This window comes from Amblyomma maculatum, chromosome 9 (genome assembly GCF_055883805.1).
Source record: "Amblyomma maculatum isolate TAMU_Amacu chromosome 9, ASM5588380v1, whole genome shotgun sequence".
Classification (NCBI taxonomy): Eukaryota; Metazoa; Arthropoda; class Arachnida; order Ixodida; family Ixodidae; genus Amblyomma; species Amblyomma maculatum.
Genome location: NC_139352.1, coordinates 123,493,291 through 123,510,880, shown reverse-complemented (window position 1 = coordinate 123,510,880; position 17,590 = coordinate 123,493,291). Strand labels below are relative to the sequence as shown.

Genomic DNA, 17,590 nt, shown 5'->3' with positions numbered 1-17,590 from the left:
CAACGCCGCTCCACCCACCCTCTACCATTACTTATGGAAATACCCACATCCCATCAGTGTTCCTTCCGTCAAACACCCCACCCCCTCATCCTGGGAGGCTGCCCTTCTAGCCACGCAACCTGCAGATCAGCTGTGGCTAGTCGAGCAGGCTAAGTTAGAAGGAACAGCCAGAGGGCTCCTGGACTAAGAGGTCCTCCTGGGAGTGTTTACATTTTTTTTAATTTAAATAAAATTTTTTCCTCCTCCTCCTCTCGTTGCTGACAACAGTCAAGATCAACAAGTCTCGTTCCAAACAAGAATTCGAGAAAGCGACCCACGGGTCACCTGTGCAAGTGTGAACATCGGTCCTTGGTCGCATTCCCTTCGAGACTCGAAGGTGTGGATGAGGGGTGGCAGCAGCTGCCTGCTCTCAGTTCCACACAACCTACCTAAACGAGTGTTAATTAAACCATGAAAATTCAGACGCTAGTATGATCCTTACTGTTGCCAAGGCCAATGCTTAATGACCATGTAACACTATGGAGTCGGGTGGAAGTTGTGGGCCTTGCACCGGCTAATAACAGGTAGACTGCATCCAGGTATGATCAGCATGGGAAAGGGGCTGTCCCATTAGCACGACATGACACCCATTTGGTCTGCTAACATCCTGTCGTTGTAATGTGGCACAGATGTTGCAAATGGCCCACCAGCAAGACAATGTGCAAAACTGTTTCTAGTAATCAGATACATTATGGACATATGGAGCACAGCAAGTAGACCCCTTCGACGAAGGATCGCCTTCACATTGCACTTCTGCATTGAAACTTCATCAGCCTGTTTAAATGTTCGTGGCTGCTTTTCAGTCAGGCGACGAAAAGGCAAGAACAAACGGCTGCAGCTTATTCATGTTATGTCATGTCTCCAACGTGAGAAGTTTAGACACCACACCCATGGGGCGTGTGATCGTAAGTCCAAGACGAAGGATTCCCTGTCAGAACCTATTCACCTGCACTACAGTTCAAAGATCTGTACGTCATTCACCTTCAGAGGTCACACCAAGCCACACAGTGTGATGTTGCCGGAGTAGCACGCAATGAGTGCTTTTTTTTTTTTTCACCTTTGTGGGCTTCAAATGACTCAACATTAGTTAATGCTGCTAGTATCACGACACAGTCATGCAGTGTTATTAAGGCGAAGGCCTTTCTAGGCTCATGGAACGAAATTCATGCGCAAGATCCCAGATCTATGCGAGAGATTCCGCAAGATGTGTTCTCCTTGTCTAGCATTCCTGCCATTTGCAATCGCACACTTGAATGCACGCCAGAGAACGTCACATCACAGGAGTGATGGTGTACCGTCAACCAATTATAATTAACTTCATTAACCAATTTCCTGTAAACCAACTATAATTATACGTAGTGCTGCAACCAATGCCAATAAGAAGCAAAACGAATAGAGGCAAATAATAGGAGAGAAAGGGTAGGACTTTCCTCTTAAAAGACATCTCAGAGACCCTTTAATTTTTCCCCAAATTATCCAAATTATTTGTATGAATGGGCCATTCAGAACCTCACAAGTACACAAAGTATACCACACTTAAAGCCACTCTGATCAAGCAGAATAAGTCTGGCATAGTCCTAAAATGCAATCAGATAGGAGAAATACAAAATAAGCAGAACCAGGTCAAGCAGAATAGGTATGGCATTGGTCGTGTTCATGTATCGTCACTGTAGAAAAGATGTACGCGCTACTGTTAAACTGTTAACTTTGTTTATTAACAGAAAACAGGGTGCAACCAGCGTCAGCCAAGGCGAAGGCCAAACTGGCCAGCCGAAGAACGAAGGGAACGGACGCCGGAGAATAGGATGGGACTTGCATGCCAGAATTAGAGGAGGGTGAGGGAGCCCGCCGTGGGGGGCCTCCCACTGGGCGCAGGTGCCGGGGCCTGTCCATTAATGTGCACTGCTCCAGTCACAAATGAACGAGGACACAGCACTTCAAACACAACACTTCCTTACCCCTTAAAAAGTTGCCTGATAGCGTGCAAGGGGTCTGCGAGGACGCCTGGAGACGCGCTGGCTCTGTGCGCACAGGGAAGAACCACTTGTAGGCTGGATGTTGCCCGCTGTGCTTTGTAGGTCTGCCCTGGGTGCAGCCCCTTCTTCTGAGGAGAGATGTCAGGCAACGTGGGAGGATGGTTCAGATGTCCTCGCTGCTGCCGGACAACTCTCGGAAGGCACCGTAAATCCACGCAGCTGGTTGAGGTGTCGGTGTGTCACTATTCCATGTATGTTAACGAGCCAAGAGCAACGTCTCACAACGGTAGCTTCCTCCCAGCGTGGTTTTCCGAGAAACTGGAGGCGAGGACGTGCTGCCCCTCAATAAGTGTCCTGCAGCGTGGAATGGGTTTTTCTTCCCTTGTCGTCTTTGTCCATGGCTTGGGGAGGAGAGCCATGAGCTGCGTCTGTATTTCGGGCTGGAACATCATTTTCACTGGGGTCTGGCCTATCGTGTTCTGAACTGTCGTGTGCTGCTTGAAAAAAAAAAAAAACCTGCAAGGCAGCGCTGCAGCGACCGTGTCTGGTCTCTTTTAAGGGCACACTTTAGCTAGGGCACGTGGCGCTCGACTTGTTCGTTTATCGCTGGGTGGTAGGGGACCAATGTGACTGATGAGATCTGATTGTTGCGATAAAACTTGAGAATCTCCGCAGACACAAACGGTGTTCCGTTGCCCGACACTACCTTGCGGGGAATTCCAAACGTTGCGAACAGTGATCGGAGGTTGTCAATGACTGCTGCCAAAGTCGTCTGTCGCATTTCCCTTATCTCAAGCCATTTGGTGTAGGCATCTACGAGCACAAGGAAAGTGCAGCCTTCAATTGGGCCTGGAAAATCAATGTGCAGGGTGTGCCAAGGTCTGTGTGGCTTTTCTCATTCCGGGAGAGGAGCTTCGGCGGACTGCTCTGGCTGCTTTGGCAAGGCTTGCAATTTTGGACTGTCGTTGCAATGTTGCGATCAATTAGGCCACCACATGTAACTTCTGGCACATGTTTTCATGCCAACGATGCCCGTGTCCGGCGTGGATGAGAGACATAGCTTGTGCGCGTAGCTCTCTCGGAATCACAACTCGAGATCCAAATAGGATGCAGTCGCGGTGGGTGCTCAACTCTGTAGCTAGCCTGTGGCAAGCGTCGAAGTTGTCCCCTTTGAGTTTGTGCATGTTGCCTTGTTGAACAGCTGTGTAAACTTGCCGGAGAGTTGCACACTTCTGCATAGATGCTGCAACTGTGCCTGCTGTAAGCGGAGGTTCTGGCAGTGCTTCGAATATAAGAACGTCTCCGAGCGGAGGCGGTTAGCCAACTGTTTCGTTCAGTGGCAGGCGGCTTAGTGAGTCAGCATTCTGATGTTTAGTCCCATTGCTGTAGACCAGATCGTATTCGTACGCTGAGAGCTTGATGCACCAATGTGCCATTCGCGGAGACGTCGGTGGCATAGGCTTTCGTGGCCCCAAAATGCCCAGTAGCGGTCCGTGATCAGTTATAAATACTATCACCTTTCGGCTGGCGATGTACTGGTGAAAATGTGTCGCCGCGTAGACGATGGCTAGCCCTTCCTTGTCCAATTGCGCGTAGTTGCGCTCCGCTTGTGACAATGTACGTGAGGCGAAGGCAATCGGGGCCTCCCCTCCTTGGTAGTCAGTCCGCGGAAGAACCACGCCGACTCCGTACGGAGATGCGTCGGAAGACAAAAGCAGGGGCTTCCTTTCGTCAGTAGCGTGGTTTTTTGGGCTTGTTGGTACATGATTCCAATACACTATAGCGCAGCAAAAGACGAGGACACAAGAGCGAGAGACGAACACCACGAGCGCTAACTTCCAACAAATTTTATTCTCCTGAAGCATCGTCGTAGTGGCTGAGGACTGTACACCTTCGAAGCAGGTCTTTCAGGGCGTCGAATGCTTGCTGATGGTGTGGCGACCATGTCCATTTCACATCTTTCCGCAGCAGCTGGTATAAGTCGTTGACAACGGTAGCTTTTTGTTCCAAGAAGCGGTCCTAGAACGTCAGGAGCCCAAGAAACGCCTGTTGATCGCTCGCATTTTGTCATCGGTAGAGTGGATGCATTCTGCATCAATTCGATGTCCTAGAAATTGCACCTCTGACACCGCAAAACAGTATTTTTCTTTGCTTAAACACAAATTTGCGTTTGCTAGCCTTTCAAGAACGTGCTCTAGGCGTGCTGCATGCTCCTCCGTGGAAGCACCACTGATGATAACATTGTCCAGGCAAACTCCTGGGATTCCCTGAAGTACTGTCTCCATGAACTTGTGAAATATGGCAGGGGCAGCAGCTATGCCAAAGGGCAGTCTCTTGACTCTGTACAGGCCTTTTAGTGTGTTAATTGTCAGTAATTCTGACGTCGGTTCGCTCACCTTCAGCTGTTAAGCCTGGGTAAGGTCTAGAGTGCTGAAGACTTTTGCGCCGCGTAGCACACTGAACACTTCTCCAGGTGTCGGCAGAAGATAAGACTATGCTTTAGTCGCAAGAATTACGGCGCTCCGGTAGTCTCCGCAGAGAAGTATGGTTCCGTTCTTCCTGCGAACTACGACCAGTGGTGTGACCCATTGTGAATGTTGTGTCAGCTCGATGACACTGCTGCTCCAGTTTATCCAACTCCCTTTCAATGGAAGCTTTGAAAGCAAAGGGCATCGGCCTGGCCTTTAAAAACTTCGGTTGCGCGCCGCTTAACTACAACTCCAGTGTGACTGGGTGTCCTTCATTTCCTGGAATTTCTTCTGAGAATACTCGTTCGTAACTCTCTTGCAATTGCTCAATCACGTTGTGGCTCGGCGTCTGGTATATGCCGCATATCGTCACTCCTAATGAAGAAAACCAGTCTCTCCCTAAAAGGCTTCACAACAAGCCGAGGTAGCATATGGGTCTGGCTGTTGTAACTGACCAGCACGTTGGCAGAACCCAATAGTGACACCTCTCCTGACTATGTCCGCAGGTGCGCGTCGTCTTGCTGCAAGGGTGGAGTATCTGATAGCCACGAAGTTCGAAACCTGTCTTCACTTATCAGAGTGCAGGCTGCGCCGGAGTCCACTTCGAACTTGACCAGCTTGTGATGTACAGTGACTTTGGTAAAACTTTTCGGTCGCGTGCTGAGATTCACGATGTTAAGATCATACAACACCAATGATGCTGCTGATGTTGCTCCATAGACATCACATGGTGGCGTATTCTCCGAGGCGTCGACACTGTGGTTAGGCTGAGAAGCCAACTATCTTCACAAGCTTCCGCTTCGTAATGCACGCTTTCTCAATATGCCCTCGCTTGCGCCAAAAATTACACGTGGCTGACTGGAATCGGCATCCCTGGGCATTGTGTTGTCCGTCCTACCGCCAGCAGCGTTCCGCATTTCTGAGCGACTTGGCAAAAAGGAGGTTTGCGTACCTGGTTGCTTGTTAGGTGTACCGGCTCGGTGTTCCGATGCATCTCTCTCTGCTGGTGACAGGCGTTCTCCGCTCGCACAGCGATTTCGTAAGCTTTGTCGAACGTGAGACCCCCTTTAGCGAACAGGTGCTGCTGCAGAGACTCGTCACTCAGTCCGCACACAAATCTGTTATGTAACATGAAGAAAGCATGGTGGTGTTAAAAGCTGCGTCTCTTTCCTGCCTGTCCTGGCTGTGGTCAGCGTCCCAAAATTGCAGTCAGCTGCAAGCTTTTTGAGCGTTGCTACGTAGGCGCTCACAGTTTCGCCTTCCAGTTGATCCCGTCGCTGGAAGCGAGCTCGGCTGTAAACCCGATGGCCTCGGGTCGTAGTGCAATTGTAGTGTTGCAACGATATCGTCGTAAGGCACCTCCGCTGATGTGCTTGGCTGAATAAGGGCGCAGACAGCGTCGTACGTCTGCTCCCCGCACAGCGTTAGCAGGTTGGTCCTCTTCAAGGCTTGGTCTGTGATGTTGTTAGCCTCAAAGTAGAACTGGAGGCATCCAGCCCACAATGACCAAGATAAGCCGCTGAATTCTGGTATTAACCCTCGCGTAGCCATGGCTTGTCAATAGCGTTGCGTAGCGCGGGTTGAATACACTTCCTCGTCGCCACTGTCGTGTTTGCACGTCGTCAATGTAGAAAAGACGTACGCGCTACTGCTTAACTGTTAACTTTGTTTATTAACAGACAAGAGGGTGCGACGAGCGTCGGCCGAGGCAGAAGCCGGAGAATAGGGATGGAACTTGCTTCCCAGAACTAGAGGAGGGTGAGGGAGCCTGCTGTGTGGGGCGTCCCGCGGGGCGCAGGCAGGCGGAGAGTTCTCCCGGCGACGCGCGAAGAGGAGTGCCGGGGCCTGTCCATTAAAGCGCATTGCTCCAGTCACAGAACGGACGAGGACACAGCACTTCGAACTCGACAGCCTTTTAACCAAACAAGCCTAATACTTCGGTAAGGTACCGGAGATAGTCTCTACAAAATAATAGTGATGCACATGCCGGAAAGAAGCAAAAATACAAGTCAAAGTTCTCTCATGCTTCCCTTCAGAAAGAGAGGTTCCTCACTTTCTACTATAGTACGGTGGTGATGCCATAAGCCGAGACGGCATCCAATGGTGCGTCTGACATGTGAAGTGTGTGCACAGACCACTAAATACTGCATTTCCTCGCTAATGCTCGCGCAGAGAACAGAATTAAAGAGAACTAGATATGTTATCACTGTGTGCTGTCCGCACAGAGGAATCTGTGCTCTCTTTGCATAGAATAGCAATAGACTGCTATTTCATTTTAACCAATATTTTCTATAACTGGCAATGTCCAAAGGCAGTGCAGTCTTCAAAAGCAAAAAACCGCAAGGATGTTCTTTGACCATTTTACTGACAGACTTGCCATACGAAGAGTCAATTATTTCCCACCCATAATGTAAGCTCAAGACAGCCACCCAATGCTGGCTCTTGCACAACCAGAGAAAGCAACTTTCATCACCACCACCACCACCACATTGCAACACACGTGACCCCGATCCTCTGCCCTTTTTTGCCTTTCTACAAGTCATTCTGCATCTGCCCTCAACTTTGCTCGCAGGGAACTTTTTGTGGCTTTAGAGCAAAGGCAGGAAAGGGGAAAGAGCGGGCCATCTAAGCTGTAACAACCCCAAACTGCCCCCCCGACTCTACTTCCCCACAGTGACCTCCCCCGAACCTCATTTCCTGCAGTCACAGAAAGTTGTCCACGACATCTCTGCCACCGCCATGCAGCCCCTCTCACCTGAGACATCAGGAAGCGCAGCACTGTGCAGGGGATGAGCAGGTGCTGGGGCACGTAGGCAGTGTTGAGCATGAGCGGCACGTCGCTGCGCATGCAGCTGAGGAAGGCCCGCAGCCGGCACTTCTTGTCATCCAGCGAGGGCCCCAGCCAAAGGCGTTGCACCGTGGGCACAGGCCAGCCCAGCTGGACGCCCTCCACCAGCTCGTAGGGGCGCCGCGTGCCACCCTTTCCGCCCGACGACGATCGGCCGAGCCACTCTACAACCACCACGGGGGCTGGGCCCTTGGTGGACGAGTCTGGTTCACAGAACAGGCCGCACAACAGTTTTCCGTCAATAACAATGCGGGCACATGTGAACTGAACCAAACTACCATCAAACCCACTTATAACAATATTGAGGTGCCATGAAAATATTGTTATAACCAACAATTATTATAACCGGGTTAGGCAAAAAAAAGAGGAAACATTATAAACTACACATTTAATGAGGACGAGGTAGCTTACACTTTTTATTTTGTAGTGGGAAGAAACCCGTAATCTGTAAGCGTTGCCTGTTTCACAGCAATTTGGCAGACATCGTTCTGCAGGGCACCGAACTGCTGAACATAGTGCAGTGGCAGGTCCTTAGCAAAAACAAAGTCCCGCAGGGAGTCCCATTCTCAAAGCCTCCTTGCGAGATGCAACCTGAACAGGTTCCTGTTCATTGTCATCATCGCTCCTGTCCCCGTCTTTCGTGCGAGTGACTGCTGCGACTATATCCTCACCTGTCAGCTCTTCATCTGTCACGACAGTAAAAATTTCTCAAGTCTCGACGCGTTACCGTCACTACCGCTCAAAGTGGACCAAAGTTCGGTCATCGCTGTGTCAGTAGGAGCTTCGCAACCTTCTGCGTCACTGGCATCTTTCTTTCTACAATCTTTCTACAAGTTCATATTTTTGATGTGTTGGTACGTAATATATGATAAGTGGGAGGCTTAGTGCGGAACAGACAAGGACAAGAGCGCTCGTCCTGTGTGCCTCTTGTCCTTGTCTGTTCCGCGCTAAGCCTCCCACTTATCATGTATTACCAACTAGCCCAGAACTCTACTTTGGTACGTAATATATACAGGGGTATACGGCAGGGGTATACATGCGTATACTCCTGCCACCTTCTTTGCTGGGAGCGCGGTTCCCCCACGTGCGCTACTCTCTCACGCTAAGCAATCATGCGGCGTGCGTGTATGGTTACAAGTTCAAGGGTTGTTCAGCCATCTGCCGCAGGTTTGCAGGTTTTTATTTTTATTCTGTTGGCGTTGTTGTAGATTTATTTGACAAGAATCTGTAAGCGGAACGACGAGGAAGAAGTTTTGAACTAGAGCGCGCGGTAGAGATTGTGCGCCATGTTGGCATATTGAGAATCGAGTGGACAGCCAAGGATTAAAGATAGCTAGAGGTGGCCTGGTGTCCGCTCTGCTTCTATATAATTTTGGCACCGAAACATGGGAAGGTAATGTGAGCTCCTGCGCCAATCCTTCTTGGAGGTTGCAACAGGAACGCCAACGACCCTCCAGGAAGATACCAGGAGCTGTGCCAGCGAACCTGACCGGAGAGAGAAGAGGGCTTCATCGAGAAACCATGAACCACATCCAAAGGAAGCACAACATTCAACGAGCTTTTCTGACCTGGCTGCTCCATGAGGCAAGTGAAGTTCTAAATTCCGAAGCAGGAGATATTCTTGCGTTAAAGCTTATTCACGCGAGGCTGGAAACATGCAACGACGGCCTACGCATACTGAACGAGAATACACTTTTTTTTTCTTTCTTTTTGAGGGGTTTAACATCCCAAAGCGACTCAGGCTTTGAGAGATGCCGTAGTGGAGGACTCCGGAAATTTCGACCACCTGGGGCTCTTTAACGTGCACTGACATCACACAGCACATGGACGCCTCTTCGTTTCGCCTCCATCGAAATGTAGCCGCTGCGGTCGGATTCGAACTCGGGTACTCCGGCACAGTAGTCGGGTGTCTTACCACTGCACTACCCCGGCGGGGCGAAATGCATGATTTGAAAGGCGTGTATGCTACGACGCGTCCAGTTCCGATAGGTCGACACATGACTCGATCGCTGCTTTCGCTCTCTCTTGCCGCATCTTTGCAGCAGCAAAGGAGGTTGTTTTAGCCTCTTTCCATCTCCCTCTGTCATCTTGATTTCACAACGTGCCATTTCTCCCCGTTATGCGGGCCACCGAAAGTGCGTGCAGTTACTTTCAGATGGCGGACCGCACGGGACCTTCTACTACGGGCTGGAGCGATGGCTCTCCCGATTATGAATGCGAGCAGAGCTCGAATTCGGACTCTCAAAAGGTATCGAGCAGTGGCTTTTTCTTATATTATCCTCATTTATCTCATTTATAGTCAGGCTGCTGCTGCTGCTGCTGATGATGATGTTAATTACAACACCTGCAGAACACTGAAATGTGCATATTTCGTTGACTATATTATTTGTATAGCAATCAATCAAAAATAAATCACTATGCTCGTTCCCTGAAACCAAGCCGACACTGAGGGTGCATCACCGTCGCTTTGTGCAGAGTTTTTCCTTGTGATCCAGGTGCTAGAAAACAGTAGATTGTAACCGTGCCCACAACGAACCTAACGGGCATCGAACAAAAAGCAGAGGGCGCCAGCCGCAAGCGTGCCCTTGGGACCTATGTTACAGCCGGTGCCAGACTTGTTAGATGCGCAGGGAACATCAACTATGCTGCCGCTGACGGCACCGCGAGTTCTAATTAAAGCACGAATTGCATCCCAGATCATGGTGCACTTTGTGTTGATGCCACCGCCGTGTTCTACTCTACAGTGGAGCCGGCGCATTGTGTAGAGCGGTCAGTGTCTATTCTGTCGGGAATGTCAGCGGCCCAATGAGAGTTTCACTTCGGGTCAGCGTGGAATGCAGTGCTGGTACAGAGTTTGTGATTGTGGGCATAAAAGTGTTGAACAACTTTATCATGCACACGAAGCGTGCACCTGCGGCGAGATCGCAACGACATGAGCAGTCAACCGCTCAAGCGTCACAATGGACCTTTTCAGGGTCACCCAACTGTTTGCAATGGTAGGGCTCTGGCCTCCTGGGCTCCGGACCACTAGTTCCCCCAAGAAACCCTTTCCAGGGCTCAAAATATTGTCCTTGTCCCTAGCCCTGCAGTCTCGATGGCTAAAACAAAACAAAACAAAGCAAAACAAAAAGGTAACCCCACAACTTGAAATTTTTTTTACACATGTATACATCTTAAACATTCTTTAAAGAATGTTTTCTTGGATGGAATAAGATACTTTTTGTTTTGTTTTGCAGGTGGACTGATAAAGAACATTCAAATAAAATCTGTAGTTGAAGGTTCCTCCCAACATTTTTTGCAATCAGTGTCAAAAACTTGAAATGAGATTTTCTCAACTTGATATTTTTTTGTCAATATGATTAGCCTTACAGAATTTTTCGTTATGTTCTTGTGGCACATTTCAGTAATTCTTGCACCGCTGAATTCAGGAAGAAGTGAACTGTGGAGCTATGCTATTTTTATGTTGCTAAATTGAACATAAATTTTGGGGGCAGTAATGCCAGCTAATTATATTTTAAAATTACGGGGCATCGGCATAATTGAACATTTTTATATGATGATACACTTCAATGGCAATACAGTTGAACCTGGGGCCAGATCCTGCGACGGTTCCGTTCGGGAACTGGTTCCTTTCACCACTCCTAATTGGTTGTTGCGTCGCGTCCGGCGTGACCCCCAAAATTTCCGGAGGCGGCTCTGCGTTTTTTTGCCTACGTCACGGGGCGAAAAATGGGGCCACCGCTCCGAACGAAACCGTTTTGCCGACCGGCGCAGGAACCACGACGAGTTGGTTCGCTTCGAGAGGCAACAGACGGCGAGCGCCGCAGCTGCTTGAGTACGGCTGTGGTATTTTTTTTTGGGGGGGGGCAGAGCTTTGCGGTTTTAGTAAGCTGACACAGTAAAAAGAAAAAAAAAAAAAAAGGACTACGTTTTCTACATGTCTGAGGAGGTTTTGCGGCAACACTGCTAAGACTGTGCGCCGATCGAGTAGGGAAGTGGTGACGAAGGGGTAGGCCGGGCTGCCGTCAGAAGCGAAGGTGCTCTACGAGCTTCGATCGCTACTTTGCGATCGAGAGCTCTCGGTCAACAGCAGTGCGACCATTTGAATCCAGTAGAGACAAATAATTCGCGTCCGTAAGTGTGCGGGCTGGGTTTTTGTCCCCTTCTACATCAGCGGAAGGGGAGCAGACAGTGGCTGACTGGATCGAGTGCAATCGGATTCCCTGTGTCATCGGCTACGTCCTACATTGACAACTATTCACGGACAGTTCGCGCACACTCACGACGCTTGAGCGGCCGATAAGGCTACGGATGCTGCCCTGCTGGTGCCGGTATCAAGCAGCTAGCTCGTACTCGCAACGGCGGCAGCATCTCCTCGATCATAAAGCTAGCGTGATTCAGACTGCATACTACCGGCATTGTAGACCTCGTTCTTAGGATATTTGCCATTCTGTGCGAAAGACAGAACTTACAAAATCTTCACAGCGAGCAAGGAAGCAGACGCCGCCGCCGTGTGTGCGATACCATCTATGTAGCGGCAAAAAAGAAACTCACGAGCCAAGAAAATTGCTCGGAAGTTGTTAACAGGAAGTTTCCAAGAATATTTCAGTCTATAATTCACTAGTTTGCATTATTATGTAATTATTGGATTTATTTCGTGCTTAACACCACTTCGGTACAATTATTTAGTACCAGAAAAAGCAACATGCTCGTGGTACACACCCCTACGATCTGGCGCCATCGCCGATTGGCCGCTGTCTTTCCCGTCCTCCCCGCGGGGTGGCGCCCGCTGTCTTGCTGACGTCAAATTGACGTCATCTTGAAAGAGAACAGTTCCCGAAAGGAACCTCCGCTGGATGCGGCCCCTGGATGTAACGAACCTCTATGTAACGAATTCATGAATTTAACGAAGTTTTTAATTTCCCTAATGCCACACCCATTGAAGCCAATGTATTTTTGACCTCTATGTAATGAAGGCATTGTGGCGGTCAACCTTGATGCAACAAACTCGTGAAGGAGTCGCTGCGCTGTCAGTCGTAGTCTAAGACATCGGGCGGCACCATATTTATACATTGATCTAAACTTTGCGAAGCAGACCCGCTCGTATGTTTCGCGAACTCGGGCGCCGACAAGTAGCCTCTGTCAACAGACGCTGCCATAACCTTGGTTAACGACGCAAACAGAGGTCGCCAAACTCGGTTTGCCATAACCGCAGTTAGTGGTGTAGCCATGGTTTTGTCAGCCGTGTAACATGAGCTAACCATGGGTTCGCGTAACCGCGGTTACACTAACCGTTGCTGCGCGAACTGGCAAACTCCTCAGGCGTGTGCGAGCGAGGACAGGTTGACGCGAGTACGCCAGCAAGCGAGCGCGCGGCAACCGGAAGTTCGTCAAAGTGACGTATTTCCGGGCGGAGCATTGAACTTGCTTGTATTCTTTATTTTTTTATGACTCCCTTCGGCGTACGGGTTGAGAGGGAAAATTGGACGGGTCATTTTTAATCGCCAATGTCTCTGACATTGCCTTGCTAAGCAACTCTGGGGATGAACTGCAAATAATGATTGATGACCTAGACAGAAAAAGTAGAATGGTAGGCTTGAAAATCAATATGCAGAAGACTAAGGTAATGTTCAACAGCCTCGGGAAGGAACAGCAGTTTACATTAGGTAGCGAAATACTGGAAATAGTAGGCGAATATGTCTACTTAGGACAGGTAGTAACCGCAGATCCAGACCATGAAAAGGAAATATCAAGAAGAATAAGATTGGGATGGAGCGCATTTGGCAAGCACTCGCAGATTATGACTAGCAGCTTACCGGTATCGCTCAAGAGGAAAGTGTACAACAGTTGCATCTTGCCTGTACTCACCTATGGGGCTGAAACGTGGAGGCTAACCAAGAGAGTTCTACTTAAGTTGAGGACAACCCAGAGGGCTATGGAACGAAAAATGGTAGGGGTAACATTAAGAGATAGAAAGCGTGCAGAGTGGGTCAGAGAAATAACTCAAGTTAATGACATTCTAGTGGAAATTAAGAAGAAGAAATGGACTTGGGCAGGACATGTAGTGCGAAGAGAGGATAACCGATGGTCGCTGAGGGTAACAAACTGGATTCCAAGGGAAGGAAAGCGTAGCAGGGCGAGGCAGAAAGTTAGGTGGGCGGATGAGATTAAGAAGTTCGCAGGGGTCAAGTGGATGCAGCTAGCACAGAACCGGGTTAAGTGGAGAAATATGGGAGAGGCCTTCGCCCTGCAGTGGGTATAATCAGGCTGATGATGATGATGATGATGATCTCTGGTGTTGCAGAAGCTAAAGCGAAAATTTCTGCGGGAGAATGATGGGTGGTTCAATATCTATCAGTGTTATGGCATTGTTTACCCTTCTTGGTGACCCATTTCTGTGGACCTTTAAGGAGTGCTTTATGAAGGCAGGGATTACAAAAAACGCACACGCTGGTGCCGACAATGAGGAAGAAGAGACTTCAGCTTCATCCGATGTGGCCGAAGTATGAGATGAGCTACGCAGCAAAGGTGGTGTCCCCGACGACGTCGACCTGAGCGACTTTTGGTTTGTCGACAACGCCGCCGTAGCTACGGAAGAAATGAATGATGAGGCATTTGCCGAAAACGTGCAAAATCCCAATGTCTGTGATGATGGTTCCTATGAGCCAGATCCGTGTGACGTGCCCACCGCGAAGGAGGTGATGAACGCAATCGACGTATTGCGCCGTTCGCGAGCCGACGAGGGAGATGATTTAGCTTCATTGAAGCGCCGTGTTGTGCCTTCGCTTGCGTGGAAACAAGCAGAGATTACGTATTTTTTTACTGTAAAATAAATGCCTGAAGGGTGAGTTCATCTTCACTGATATATGAAGCCTTTCGGTTTCGTATCTGCATCATTCGTGCGAGCCTTCATACAAAACCTGCATGTAACAAAAAATTGAATTTTTGTCAACCTCGTTAATCCAGGTTCAACTGTATAAATAGCATAGCTTCACATGGCAGCCCTTGGCAACAGTGACATTTTAATCGGAACCAAATAATATTCAGGAAAGCTGTCTTAATTACCCGTAAGAAATTGGCTAATTAGGAGTCAGTTATGTTACTATACTATGAGACCTAATTGAGATATAGTGAAACAAATTATATTTTTTCAAACAGCAGGAAAAAAATGCATATACATGCCAAATTTCTTTATGATACCTCTAATAATAAAAAATTGTGTTTTAGTACAAGTGACAATGTGTAGGTGTATGGAAAAACAGCAGTGGCGTGAAGGAATTGACAGAAATAAATTTGTTGTTTTCTTCCTGTCATTTTTCCACATGATTCTCTTAGCTCGTTTTAATGTTCATCTTTAGAATTGTTCCTTTCTGTTTGCCCTTCTTCTCTTATCACGAATGCTTTTTTCTTGCTTTTAATGTTCACTTTTTCTTTTCATCTCTGTTAATTCCTTCACTCCACTGTTGTTTTTCCATACACCCACACGTTTTTTATAGCCTTACCAAAAACTTTTCCGTCTCTTTTATCTGCATTGGCAGTCATGCTTACTCATTCTGATTGTGGCTTTTTTCATGATATGCTTCTTGGGACATGACGTTTCAGTGCTTGACCTTTTATCTGGCCTTTTGCAATGATATTGTCACATAGTGGTGATGATGCCGTTGACACCAAAAGAAGCCACAGGCTTGGTGGTACTGAAATTAACTTTTTATTGGGCTGACTTGCGCCCGCTAAATAACTAAGCAACTCGGCGGCGGCGATGGCAACAAACGTGCTTGTCGATCGTCAAACAAAGAATGCCCGTCGCACTCGCCAACGCTCAATTTAAAGGCTGCTCAGAACAATCTAGATAACATCGCAAACAGCTACCAGCACAGGCTGGAACATTGCAGAAAGACATGCGAGTGGCCGGAACCTTCGAGACAGATCTCGGTGCATCTTGCGCTACAACGAAACTGATAAAGGTGTGACTCGCGACATCGAGCATTAACAAACAAAGATTAGGGAACTGATGTGCGATCCAGAATCAGAGTGATAAGCCTTTATGGCGGCGGCTGTTAAAAAACAACAAATACAGTTTTGAAGGTTTCATAGCAATATTGATACGTGGCAAGGCTAGTCCCCGAAGGTTAATCCAAGATGACACAGCACACAGAAGCACAGCAGTGTCAACCTTCTTCTAGCACCAACGCTGCTACCATTTCGTCTTCTTCTGTGTCACTGTTGCGGATCGTTGTCTTCTTCAACGTCCAATGACGCAGAGCATATATATCACAATATATTTACTCATAATGTAAAAGAAAGTAACAATAGTTTTTAATCTTTTTTTTACCGTTTATCACGTCTTATGTGATAAACCCTGTAACAGCCCGTAAGGGCTTACAGTATTGTAAATAAAGATAGCGGTGGTTGCGCGCCTCAGTTCCCTCACGTATATAGCATGTGCCAATAAACAGTTGGAAGTCTGCACCTGTGTTGTTGTTTTTGTTCCTTTGTCTCATGTCCAGTTTCATTCACGCAGTTTACCTTTTTATCTGAAAATTAATAGCTTGGTTGTACAACTTGCCTCCAGCTTGGGATAGCATACTAACCCTTGGAAGCCTCTTCGCTTGGCATCACAGTTGAAAATTTTGTTTTGTTGCCACTCCCGCAAAACCCGTTTAGAAGATTCGAACTTGCGGCCAACAGTGCAGTTGTCACTTCGGCATAAATGATAGCCGTCTCCTTGAACGCTGCACGCAACAAGCACCGAATGCTTTTTGGACAGCAGAGCTCGTGACGAAGCATGTAGCTGGTTGTAAAGTCAAAAGTGTGAATGTGCAATGAGCGCAAACTTAACGAATGATCGGTGTCGGCTCTTCCATCAACCATCGACATGCCTTGGAAGTGCCGCCATGTCACGTGACCTCACGTGACTGACATGCAAAAAGGAAGCGTCGCCGCGGTTCTAACAGCGGCTCTTCCGTCACTTATCGCCACTCCCGAAGCTGATGTTTGTGCTGCGCAGTAAAAGTTAAAAACTCCCTGATATGGCTTCAATCGCAAGACGACCCTTCACCTTCGGATTTTCGAATTTAAAAACAAAAAGGGTCAACTTACAATCGTGTAAATAAAGTATGCTGGATGAAATGTGCACAGAGTGGGGGATACCAGACAACTGTGAAAAGTACATCTAAACAAGTAACAGGCGCAACATCCGTGCTGCTGTCAGGAGGCTCCTGTGGACTGAGCGATCGTGTTTTGCATACCCCTGCAGCTAGCCCTAACAATGCAATCGTCTGTGTGAGAAAAGCTAGAGAAATTGTTAGTCAGTATAAGCACAGTTCATCAGCACAGGCTTAAGAAATACAAAAAAAAAAAAGAAGAAATAATTAAAAAGCAGGCAAAGACCCTCTTCGTTTGGTGCAAGATGTAGAAACCAGATGGAAGAGCCAGTACCTAATGTTGTCTCGGCTCTCGGTCCAGTACTAATGCACTCACTTCACCGGAATAGAAAGAGGCCTGTGAATATGTAGAAATAGTTAAAGGGCAACTCCGGGGATTTTCTGACATTCGAATATTCTAATAAAAATTTTACTGTAGATTCTCCTCTCTGTCCTGACGCATTCTACAAAATTTGGGTGCCGTACGATAATCCGTTCGCGCGCAACAAGACTTTAAAATATGCTGTCTTCATGGCTTAAGTTGAGACTATTTCTGCCGGCAACACTGAGTTTCTGACGTCACAAACAGTATACCAGCGTTACTGTCCACTTCCCGCATGATTATGAAATTGTGAGGCTTATATTGAACTACCTCAGACATTTTATGCAGTGCTTCATGATTTCCATACTTTATTTCCACCATCCAACACACGTACGAGTGTTTCTCTAATACTGAGTGTGACGCCACCATTTCGTCACCTGGGACGTTGTTTCTGGCCGTGAAAGCAGTTTCGGTTTCGATTTGCCGATTTGCCGTTAAAAATACTTCTAATTGGAATTTCGAAAAACGGTTTTTTGTGTTCGAGTCAGGAAGTGCCGAGGAATGTAATTCAACCAAAACCACAGAACGATGGAAAAACCATCGGAGTTGACCTTTAAGGGGGGACGCGCGTCTTGAACTGGTCAAAAATGGGCGAAAAATTGATTTTGCGAAAAACGCATTTTCGGAATGTTTGTACCTTCGAGCACTAGCCTTCAAAATATCAACACTGAATTCAGTCGGCAAATACGGTAAAATCGACTTTTAAAACGCCACGGGAGCCTCAAAATGGCCAA

The 17,590-nt window shown here is 47.9% G+C and overlaps 1 protein-coding gene across 4 annotated transcripts in view; it reads right to left on the bottom strand.

Moving 5' to 3' along the window:
* Positions 1-17,590, bottom strand: part of LOC146180308 (constitutive coactivator of PPAR-gamma-like protein 1 homolog) — a 97,648-nt gene that overhangs the window by 28,267 nt on the left and 51,791 nt on the right. For all 4 annotated transcript variants that reach the window (XM_084579533.1, XM_084579532.1, XM_084579536.1 and 1 more), the window contains one exon: positions 7,239-7,534. In XM_084579533.1, coding sequence (XP_084435659.1) covers positions 7,239-7,534 — 296 coding nt within the window. The remainder of the gene's footprint in view (positions 1-7,238; positions 7,535-17,590) is intronic.